The 11,509-nt window shown below is 33.1% G+C and overlaps 1 protein-coding gene, 1 non-coding gene and 1 pseudogene across 2 annotated transcripts; 1 reads left to right on the forward strand and 2 right to left on the reverse strand.

The window, feature by feature from the left end:
- Positions 1 to 66: 66 nt before the first annotated feature.
- Positions 67 to 817, reverse strand: LOC120161491 (annotated as a pseudogene).
- A 2,988-nt stretch (positions 818 to 3,805) lies between these two features.
- On the forward strand, positions 3,806 to 3,970 carry LOC120162572. The gene has a single exon (XR_005519555.1). It is a non-coding gene; the product is annotated as a U1 spliceosomal RNA (small nuclear RNA).
- Positions 3,971 to 4,930: 960 nt separating this feature from the next.
- LOC120162556 (cysteine synthase-like) lies at positions 4,931 to 8,793 on the reverse strand. Its single transcript, XM_039172697.1, has 12 exons — positions 8,684 to 8,793; positions 8,096 to 8,148; positions 7,878 to 7,987; positions 7,665 to 7,722; positions 7,094 to 7,357; positions 6,870 to 7,007; positions 6,699 to 6,750; positions 6,277 to 6,356; positions 5,736 to 5,795; positions 5,498 to 5,578; positions 5,127 to 5,246; positions 4,931 to 5,093 (listed from the first exon to the last, which is right to left on the reverse strand). The coding sequence occupies exons 2-11, from the start codon at positions 8,132 to 8,134 to the stop codon at positions 5,154 to 5,156; spliced, it is 975 nt and encodes a 324-aa protein (XP_039028628.1). The 5' UTR covers positions 8,135 to 8,148; positions 8,684 to 8,793; the 3' UTR covers positions 4,931 to 5,093; positions 5,127 to 5,153.
- Positions 8,794 to 11,509: the final 2,716 nt, after the last annotated feature.

An 11,509-nucleotide genomic window follows, 5' to 3' on the forward strand; every position in this document is an offset into this window, starting at 1 on the left:
GTACTATTGATGTTGTCGCGGGCGCTATTGCAGGTGTAGCGGGTAACTCGGTCGACGACGAAACCGCTATTTCGCGGGAACTATCACGTTGTTGGAATTGGAAGGAAGAGCACTGCTACAATAACCCACTAGGAATATTTCATAGACATCTGCAATCTCTTTCCATATGCGCAATCTTGCAGGTCTACTAATTTCTGAATCCAGTCGACACTCCAAAGCTAATTTGCTGACACCATCAACAAGGATCCGGTGGAAGCCTTCAACAGCTAATCTCCAAAGTGAACCATCTAGATCGTCTCTCCTTGTTGTCATTGACCTAACAAAATGAATCCTTTTTATTGAATGAACTAAATAATTACTTCCAACTCAGTAACAAACAAACGAAACATATACAATTATCCAACATCAGATTCTATCGGGAAAAATGATGCAATATTTATTACTTCCCTTCAAACTTGAAAAAAAGAAAAGTAAAACGGAATATTGTCACAGCAGCAACCATTTTAGATAGGTAACTGAAAAGTATAGCTGCAGTAGAACATGAGTGTTCAGAAAACAGAGTATCATATACCTTCCAAGTCTTTGGATAACTTCTGTTAAGAATGATATACTTTTTGGCCGGTGGAGCTTTTAGCATTAGATCTACCAGAACAGGAATAAGCTTGTCGCCTAATAAATAATTGGGGCTATTAACTGTTGCAGCTGGAGAAGAAACGAAGGTTAGAGATAGAATTTCAGCCTTTCGGATAGTGGAAGAAAAAGTACCATTGTTTGCCTCATACTTCACTTTTACATGAACATCTGTGAAACAATACATAAATTCCTTAACATCGGTATTTTAATTAGGTATAGAGATTTCTGATCAACTGCAGTGATTCAGTGAAGTCTCTTCTACACCTGGAATATGGTTACCAGTGATGCCTTGGCTTGCTTAATCTTCCTCATTCGGTGAAAAAGAATCTTGGCCTGGAAGATATTGTAAGAGTTCTCGCCGAAGAATGAGCCACATTGAAGAAAGGTGCTCGGCCGGACATAACATCGGCAAGACTTCCAGCACAGTATGCAGCACATGTGGATCATGTCCCTGCGAAATTGCAGCATAAGCCATTCAAACAAATGCTCAATCGAATACATGAGTACGTTCAGAACATAGAGAGAAAGCTTTTCCAATTAGGCTAAAAAGCAACTTGTAAGTGGCAATTACAACTACAACAGTTATGATATATTCGTTGCCAGAGCCAGTTCTCATAGAAAAACAACTGGTAAACATTGCATAGTTTGCCATCAATGCATGGAGATACATGAAGTTGGCAAAAATGATAAATAGATTACTTCAAAACTTCTTCACACAATGAACCTAATCCAGCTCATTGAAAATCAATACATAGATCTTAGACGATGAAGGAAAAGAAGAGGAAAAGGAAGATTCAGCTGGTGTTTCACACCGTGCACATTATTGCTATCTTTCTTACATGTAGCAGTTGGTTTTGACTAGGGGAAAACTCATGTCATCTTTTGGGGAACTGAATAAGCTACTGAACAATACAATAAGCCTTATCCATAAAGACAAAAAAATGGATGTTACATTTTATATATATTAGGTTTAGTTCAAATTTAAATCTGAAAAATTCACTGGTTAGGAAAAAAATAAAAACTGAAAATAGAGAACATAAACCACAATTATATCTTACGTGTAACATCTAAAACAGAAACTGAAGAGGGGCAGAAGCTCTATAAGGCAGGACATAGATTTATCACGCGAGACAAGAGAAGTTACCTCATAGTTGGTACGCAGTGAAGTCATTAAAAGTGAACATATCTGATGCTTCAAGACCTGTTCAATTGCCATGCAAACTTTGCAACCATAAACGTCTTACTAGCATGCTTAGACAAAATACAAAACAATTTTGAGTCAGGTTATTCCATAATTACCTGCTCATAAGTAACCAAAATCTTGAACGTAGCCATATAATTAGACAGAATAAACCTGCAAAACACAAGCATCAAGTGCAGATATGAGACTTGAAGTTAGAATACATAAATAAGTATCAAGTGCAAATGTCCATTTAATAGAGTTAACACGTAACCAGCATGCCTGCAAGAAAGAACCAATATAAACCCTGTTCTAACAGTGCCTTGAAATGCGGTTCAAGGAATCATTAACAAAGTGAAACATTCCTGAAACCCATTAGTTAAGGATTCTAGAGAATAAATCTAGATATAAAATCACAATCTAACATTTTAAAATCAGAGCTGCCAGGTCTTAAGTTTAGATCCCTCGTCTACGTTAAAAAGATAAAATTTAAGCTTCCACACTTGACATAACATAGCATAAAGCAAGCATACTGTACCGATATCCTAATATAGAGTATCGGTACGCATAACTTCAACAAAAACAGTGTACAATTATTTACCAATACGCATAGGGTACCGATACTAGCATGCCCGCGTACTGGTACACAGGATCCAGGGTATCGGTACGACCAACAGGAAAGAAATTGAGAAATCAATATTGGATTTAAAAAAAAAAGCTCTAACGTAGAAATTAGGGTTTGATTGTTCTAATTAGAGTTGTAATTTAGTAAATATGATACTTAATTCGATTATTATGATTTTCTAATTACACTAATTAAGAGATTATGTTTGAGTTTAGGGTTAGGATTCATGAATTGGGTAATTAGGGAAAGATGATAAGATGGAGGCAGCACCACGCCGGCATCCACAGCCACTGTCGTTGGAGGTGCCGACAACTGGGGAGGTCCCACTTGCCGGTGATTGCTTGGCTGGAAGCTCAATTATGAAACAAATTAAATTAATAAAACTTACCTTAATAGATTGGTTGTGCGAACGGCAGGCACGTCGGTAGGGATGAACGAAAAATACTCACTCGTCGGCGAAAGATGATATTGGTGGCGGAGGTGACAGCGACAGTAGTAACAACAACGATGGCTTACAAGATATTAAAATAAACTACGGTTTATAAATTTCTCAAATTTACATTTGATTTAATTTGATTAAAATAAAATTATAAAAAATAATTTTTTAAAAATATTGTATTTTAATTAAATTACATTTTAATTTTTTACTAAATTATAATTATAAGTTTAATACTTCATGATTTACCATTTTATAATTTAATTTATTAATGCTCATCGTTTATCGTTCTCGTCTACGCTCTACGAACATTGTAAAAATTTTCAATGCTTCAAATGTTCAATACAAGACTGTTTCTCAGTATCTAATTTTAATAATTCTCTTATTCTTAAACTCAGAAATAATAACATTTTTAAAGAAATAAGTAAATAATAATAATAAGGGTATGATTAAAAAAAGACTTGTTAATGTTTAAACTTTTCATCAGGCGAAAACTCCGGCACCCCTCCAAGAAACTGCTGAAACCCTTCATCAGAACAGCAGCACATAGAAAAGAATCCACTGAATCTCAGCTTTCGCTGAAACTTCACTGTATATTGCAGAAATGATAGAATTCTCAACTATTCACTACTTTTTTCATCTAAATTTCTAAAATAACTAAAGTTTGATGTTGAAACACGTCAATGAAACCCCACCTTTTTTTTGGCATAACCCATAACCCGAGATTCCTAAAGAAAATCAATATTTTTCACAACATAGATGATTGAAACTTTATGCTTTTACATTAGCAATCAAATGGGTAAGAGGTTAGTTCATTTTGCAGGCCTCAAAAGAAAGCCAGTTATATGGTAGCATCCCACATTGCAAAGGAAGAGAAGATGGAGGGGATGTTGGTGACTTTAAATAAGAGAGGACGGGAAGTGGCCAAGCCATACATACCTGGACGGGGTCGATGGGCGATCAAGAAGGCCCATGGCCTAGGTTGGTGGCCTCCATTGCACAATGGAGGAGGTGCATTAGCCTAACATCTCCCTTTTGTGGAGAGTGTACGTCATAATTTGTGGAAGTTGGGAGCTCGTGTTCGTGCGGCCCCCTCCAACAACAACGACAAAACAAAGTAACAAACTTGACAATTTCCTCGCCGTTGACAGTTCTCGATTAGCAAATATTGTTTTTTAATTTAGTTGTCTTAATATGAACTTTTGGTTAATACGAAAGTGTTTTTCTTTTTAGGATTAAAAATTCTTTATTTAAGAATTAAAAAATTTAACGAGGTTGTTATTGTGTTGATGTGATTGTTATTATAACATTTAACAGTTAATATGTATATAATATAATCATTAATTTTATTGATGTGGTAGGATTTGATTTTTAAAATTTGATGATTTATTTATTAAGAAAAATTATTAAAATTTATATAAAAATAATAACTTATCAAAAATATTTATAAATATAAAAAATAAAATTTTTGATGAGATGTCAGGTTCAGTTAAAGTTTCACCTTACCTTGAAATGTAGCGCGAAAGGTTAATTTAAAATGATTTTTAATTTAAAAGTTATATATTTAATCTAAAAAATATACAAATTTACAATATTTTTTACTACATACAAATTTATAATATTTTTATTACAACCGAAAAATTACCTTACGAAAAGTTTAAAACTTACAATAAAAATTGTTATAAAAAATATATTCGATTGTAATCAATTTATATTATTTTTTAAGCTTATATTAACGTGTTATATTTTAAAATTTCCGAGTGAATATTGGCAAGCGAAGGGGCGCGGCTTCCCCCAAAATGGGAGAGCTCCGCATACGTCATAACCTGTCCAATATATACTTCAAATTTGCTGCTTTGCCATCCCATATGTTAGTAATTCAATAATTCAATCAACAATGGATCTGATTTTAAAGAGAGTTTTTCACTGGAAACATCAAATTTTGATGAATGTCAAAACCCAACAAGAAATTTATTTCCATTAATCCAATCAGCATATCTGCAATGGAAACACCGAATTTTATTCAAGTTGAAACTTATTTCTGAGAAATTTTGAATGTATTGAAACATGATTGTTTAATCTCACAACACACCGGAGGGACTTCACCAACATTGTTCAAACAACATTTTGCCCTTATTCCATCCAATATAACACCATACTAACAGTAATTTTGAGAATCCATCCATATCAAAAAGATTGACCTGCCGCTTGACAACTTCCTTCTCATCCCCATACATCGTATAATCACACACATCTTTGAAGCTACGATTCGGTTCATTTCAAGGCTCGAAAACCATGTTTTCTGCTTCGCGTTTCACAGACTCGAACAGCACAGAAGAGAGATAGCGCTCTCCGAAGCTAGGGAAGACCACCTGTTTAGGTTTCAAAAATAGAAGATTAGGACAGCTTCAACTTAGCTTTGGGGTGCCAGAGAATAGGGAAGTACCATATCAAGTCATAATTTTATATATATGCCAGGACCGTAAGGTCAAAGTAATCAACATAGAATGTCGCCATAACGTAACCTTTTTTAGTACGGCATTTATCTTTTGTGCTATTGTCTTTAATGTCATGCTTAGAATAATGCAGGATTGACTTCAAAAATAAATAAATAAAAACTTACAACAATGAGTTTCCCAGCATTTTCTGGCTTCTTGGCTATCTTAATTGCAGCAGCAGCAGCAGCACCAGATGATATACCGACCTGTAACAAGGATTCCAAAGTCCAAACAATTATCAGTAACAGAAACCACAAAACGAGTCTAACAAAAACTTGTGAATTCAGTTTACAGGTTAACAAGTACCGTTAAAAGTTATTGATTTCCTTACTAAATTATATCACTTAAAGTGAAGAAACTTACCAACAAGCCTTCTTTCAAAGCAAGTTGTTTTGCAGTTTCAATAGCTTCTTCACTCGATATCTGCAGTCAGACAGGTAACAATCATTACAACGAATGATAGCATACGCACATGGAAGAAATGCTACAAATGAAGATAGCATAGGCTCATAAATGTCAAATACAACCAAATTTCCTTATAACCATCTAATATATATATATATAAAAACCCTAGTAGGAGGAATCTATGCTACTCCAACTCTTCCATCTTTGTTGAAGTAACGGTGTCAGACACATATTTGGACATACATGCTAATATACCCAGGTCCAAGCAACATAGAATAAAAAAAAAAACTGGTAATGAATTATGACATGGGAAAAATGCAAGTTCCTTTACAAGCTCATAGATAACAGCATATAATATGTTTTGATCGTATAATGTAAGAAAACAGGTAGTAAACTATGGTATAGGAAAAATGAAAGTTCTTTATGCTTCCACAGAAAATAGCATTTATATCCCACACTCGAAACATTATCTGAATAAATAAGTACAACTGAAACTTACTTGAACAGTGTCATCGAGTAAATTGACATCTAAAACACCAGGAATGAAGCCAGCACCGATTCCTTGGATTTTATGTGGACCTTGAACATTAAAAGTGCAGCAGTAATTCAGTAGATAAAACTTTGTCATAAAATCGTATGTTTCAATAAGGAAAAGAAAACAAGTTTTGGTTAATAATGGGAGATCTAAGAGACTAAAGACAATCCTAGCATGCTGGTTATTACAGGAAAATACATGGAAACTCGGGGGGGGGGGGGGGAAGCATACCCATGACTGACACTCACACCCGAGTTCAAGGAACTAACATAGTTCCTATCTTCCCAGCTAGAAGTTAGAGTGTAGAAAACAATGTAAGTGCAGACAATAGAATACACATTACGACGAACTATGTGAAAAGGAAGCATTGTAATGTTACAACTCACCAGGTTTCCCTCCGGAAATCACCGCACTTTCAACTGGTTCCACACCAACGAGCTGAACAAAAAGATATGCAAGGGGCAATATAAGCCATAGAAAGCACACTTCTGTACAAACATGATTTAGTAATTGAAGCCAGAATTTATTCCGTCTAATTGGGCATCAGAAAATCTAACCTTAATGTCGGGATTCTGCTCTTTGAGATAATTCCCTGCTCCTGTTACAGTGCCTCCGGTCCCAATACCTGAGACAAGTATATCTATCTTCCCTCCAGTGCCTTTCCATATCTCTGGTCCAGTTGTCTCATAATGGACCTAAATCAGGAAAGAAGAATCAGATGACGGCACCCTCCTACACTCCAACAACCAAAATATTCATGCAAAGTGTTTTGCAATGATACCTTTGGGTTGGCAGGGTTTTCAAATTGCTGAAGAATGAAAGAATTAGGTGTCTTTGCATGAATTTCTTCAGCTTTCTGAACAGCCCCTTTCATACCCCGAGCTGGATCTGTAAGAACGAGCTCAGCTCCAAAAGCTAGGAGGACCATTCTCCTTTCTAAACTCATTGAAGAAGGCATTGTAATAATGAGCTTGTAACCCTTAGCAGCTGCCATGAATGCCAATCCTATACCGGTATTACCACTGGTTGGCTCGATCAGGACACTCTTCAGCATATAGGACAAGGAAATTGTTTTGAGTTAAAGCTTCACGGTTAAGTTGATAACACAAAACTACAGGGTAATAATAACATCGACACATCCTTACTTTTACACATAAAAATGTTCAGATATAATTAAAAGGAACAAACATAGAGCTGTGTCGCTCCAACTCTTCGTTTTTCTTAAATTACCCATGTTCATAGTGGCATAAGAGACTGGAGAAGCCAATGCATAATTTTACTTGCAAAGCGAAGGTGATCTAACATTAACTTGACAATTCGATTACATAAATCTCTAGGAGAGAAATACCAACCTCACCCGGATTAATGAGACCCTTCTCCTCTGCATCTGCAATCATACTATATCCGATCCTGCAAAGAAAAGAAGAGTTTGCATCTCATCAAAGATTATATATACTCCACTCCTACATAACTGATAGCAGCGTAATAGGCATAGTGTACGATAAAATCTTGTTCAGCGTATTATATGACAACTTTCAAATGGTGAAGCGGAAGTAGTTTAATACCTGTCCTTGACACTGGAGCAGGGTTCCATTGCCTCCAACTTAGCAGCAATTTTAGCGACGCATCCATCGACAACGTTGTTTAGATAAACCAGAGGTGTTTTACCGATCAACTTTTTATATCAAATCCAACAAGATTAACGAGGTTACCAATTATTTTCTTAAATTAAACAAAACATAAACTGAAGTAAATTTATTAATAAAGATGAACACTGGCTTACTTCAGTGACATCTTTGGCAATTAAAGTCTTGTGCTCCATTTCTTCTCAAGGTACTGCACAAGCATTGCAGAGAAAAATTGTTAAGCAAGACAAACTAAACTGACATAAAATTGATACAATTCGAATAATTTAAGAGTAATAGCAATTAGTGAGATTTCAAAATATTTGGATTTAACTACAATTAAAGTACAAAACAGATTCTTTATGAAAGGTGTAAAAATTCCCCTGAAAGTTACAGTAACCAAGCAAAAAAAACCCATATATAAAAACATGAAAACGAAGTAACCAACAAAAACCATAAATCCAACCATAAACACACACACACACAATTAGAATTTTACAGATTTTAAAGTACCCAAATTTCCAGATTACAACTTTTCCAAAGAAAGGCAGTCTTTCTTCAGCAGAGTCTTTGAGACAAGAACGATATAAAAGCTAAAATAAAATAATTAAAAACATATAATTTTGCAGATGTTGAAGTACCCAAACTCCAAGACTGGAACTTCTCTAAAGAAAGTGTTTTCAAAGCAGAATCTTAGTGTAAAATATGATAGATAAGCTTTAAACAATAAACTTCAAAGACTGAACCTTGAGAAAGGTGAGAAATCCCTTGTAGATGAAACTCTGAGAGAATTTCCTGGGATTTTATGGCAGTGCCTTACGGCCTTGTCAATTGTCAATATTCTCCTCTTAGAAAATAAAAATGTTATCTGGATTAGCTGGCTAATATCAAACCATTACCAATATTTTCTTCCTTGATGGTATCTATCCGGCGGAGAGCTTTGAGTCATCTGACCTTAGGCGATGAGGAAAAGTCAAAATTAAGGAAAACTAATTATTTATTATAAACAATGTTAATTAATTATTAAAATAAACAATTATTACTTATTAAACTAATCTTCTCTTCTTCTTTTTCTTTTTTCTTTTGGGAAATAGAATGCCAGTCGGCCTTTATTTAAACTAATCTTTAATAAACCTTTTTTTTACTTTTTACAAATAAATCTGCTTTCATATTCTATAGAATCGTTTCATACCATTTTTTCATTAAACCAAAAGTTTATAAAAATAATTAATTCCTCAAACTTTTAATTCTAAAAATTTTTTAGTATTTTTAATATTTTAATATTATTAATTTTTATTTAAAATTTAAATAAATATTTAAACTTCTGTAAAAATTAACTAAATATTTTTATTATATCATCATTTACACAAAAACTATCACATCAACATTGTGAACTATAATATTTAAAAAAAAAATTAAATTAGGCCTTATATATTCAAATTCAATCTATATTTTAAAGGCATAAATTTTTTATTCAAATTTATTTTTTAATTTAATATTTATATCTAATTTTTTCGAGGACCTCATGCTTGGATGAATAATCTAGTCCTTTAATAAGTTATTTATTTATTTTAATTTAAATCTTATTACATATATGAGTTTTATTTACATTGATTCGAGATTAAATGAGCATACGTCATAATGATTCATTAATGTAATATTTATTCGCTGTGCATATTTTTTTCATATACTTAATGTCTTTCTCGAGATTAATGATAATTAAGTTTTGTAGTCCATCGGTAGACGTGATAATTAAAAAATGAACAAAGAAGATTTGGTGGGGTTTATTTGTAATTATTCTATAAGTTCGTAATAATTAAAGATGAAGAAAGAAGAATTGATAGGATTTATTTGTAATTATTTTTTATATTTATATAATTTATATAGTCATTGATCATTACGTAGCGCGGAAGTGGCCAATCATAAGATAACAGTGTCCGCAATAATTAAGATTTGTAATTCCTTATTAGACGTGATAATTAAAATAAATAAATAAATAAATAAAATTTGGTGGAGATTTATTTTTAATTATTTTATAAGTAGGTTATATGCATCGCTTTCCAATACCGGATAGAAGGAACTGAAATCAACGGATTAATTTGTTTATGTTACGCGGTAGTTTAATTTAAAATAGTTTTTAATTTAAGTTATCATGTTTAATTAAAAAAATTATATAAATTTATAATATTTTCAGTTACAATAAAAATATTACATCATATAACTAAAAAATATTATATAAATTTATAATATTTTTGGTTGCAACCGATTTATAATATTTTTAACTTTGTACTAATTATTTTTTTTTGAATTTTTGAATTGAAGCTTCAACAGATTTTGGCATCACAGAAATGATGATCGTAGACTCCGACTTTTTTCTTCAAAATTCTTGATCAGATTTATACCTTTGGCGGGACGACGAAATTACTTTCATATTTTTATGGTTGTTGTTGAAGGATTCAGATTAAGGTTGAAGATGAGTTCAGTTGGATTGGATTTTTATACATTCAAATTCGATTTGAATAATATACTCTTTCAACTGTCAGCTGAATTAATTCGGATTTAGAAATTTTTTATCTAACTCGATATCCGACTTAATTTTTAAGATAAAATTGTATTCAACTCACGCACATATAATATTTTATAATTGTCTTCGAATATTATACTCTTTCAAAACGTGGATATTTTCTAATTGTCTTTCGAATAAAATATTTTTTTCATTCTAAACCCAAATCAAACTTAGAATAATATTTTCATGCCTATAATATTCTTATAATTTTATTCAGACTTATTCCCTCTGCCCTTTTATATGTTGTTGATATAGAAGTACCCACTTGGGTCGCCATCATATGCTTGCATTGATTACTACCAACTTTTATTGGGATAGTTGAGGAATATAAGAAATGAGCTATGTTATGCCTTTGGCTTCACAATTTTTTTCTTTTTTAGATAAGTAAAATTTTATTATCCAAGAAAACGTTCATCTTCACAAATATTACTATCAGTTCTCCCCTCACAAAAAGAATGCATGGCCTGTTGACAAAAATGCTAGGTTGGTTAATCTCTCTGTTCTACATTTCAAGTAATTTGACTGAAAATCTGCTTTTATCATCACTATCCATCATTTCCTCACAGTGGTGGAATGAACGGATTTCTTTGGTTAACTGAGAGGAATGGTTGGAGAGGTGCAATCTCTTCCCCCTGTTAAGGAGTTGCCACGCATAGAATCTAACCAAGTTTTGTGTTGGCCCTCAGCTAGTAGAGGCAGCTCAACGTCTTGTCAACCACATACTTAATATCTAACCAAACGGCTCTTGTTCGAGCAACCACCATCTTATATCCAACAACTACACCAGCATTAAACAAAGGCCTGCTGAACCATCAGGTTATGAAAGAAGCTTTTTTTTTTTTTGAAGTAGTCGACCACATGCAACTGAATCACCATATCCTACCCGAATTCGACTCAAAAAATATACACCCATCATTCGATCCGTCTTTTTGAAATAAAATCCGAATCCAGTCATAACCAAAATAATATATTTATTAAAAACATTATTTATATTCAATTAAAAAAG

The sequence above is a fragment of the Hibiscus syriacus genome, unplaced genomic scaffold (genome assembly GCF_006381635.1).
Source record: "Hibiscus syriacus cultivar Baekdansim isolate YM2019G1 unplaced genomic scaffold, ASM638163v2 tig00111402_pilon, whole genome shotgun sequence".
Taxonomy (NCBI): domain Eukaryota; kingdom Viridiplantae; phylum Streptophyta; class Magnoliopsida; order Malvales; family Malvaceae; genus Hibiscus; species Hibiscus syriacus.

Coding starts and splice junctions, on each gene's coding strand:
- LOC120162556 (XM_039172697.1), bottom strand. CDS start 8,134: ATGGAGCACAAGACTTTAATTGCCAAAGATGTCACTGAA. Junction 7,988..8,095: donor TTGCCAAAGATGTCACTGAA/GTAAGCCAGTGT, acceptor TGATATAAAAAG/TTGATCGGTAAAACACCTCT. Junction 7,358..7,664: donor GTCTCATTAATCCGGGTGAG/GTTGGTATTTCT, acceptor TATATGCTGAAG/AGTGTCCTGATCGAGCCAAC.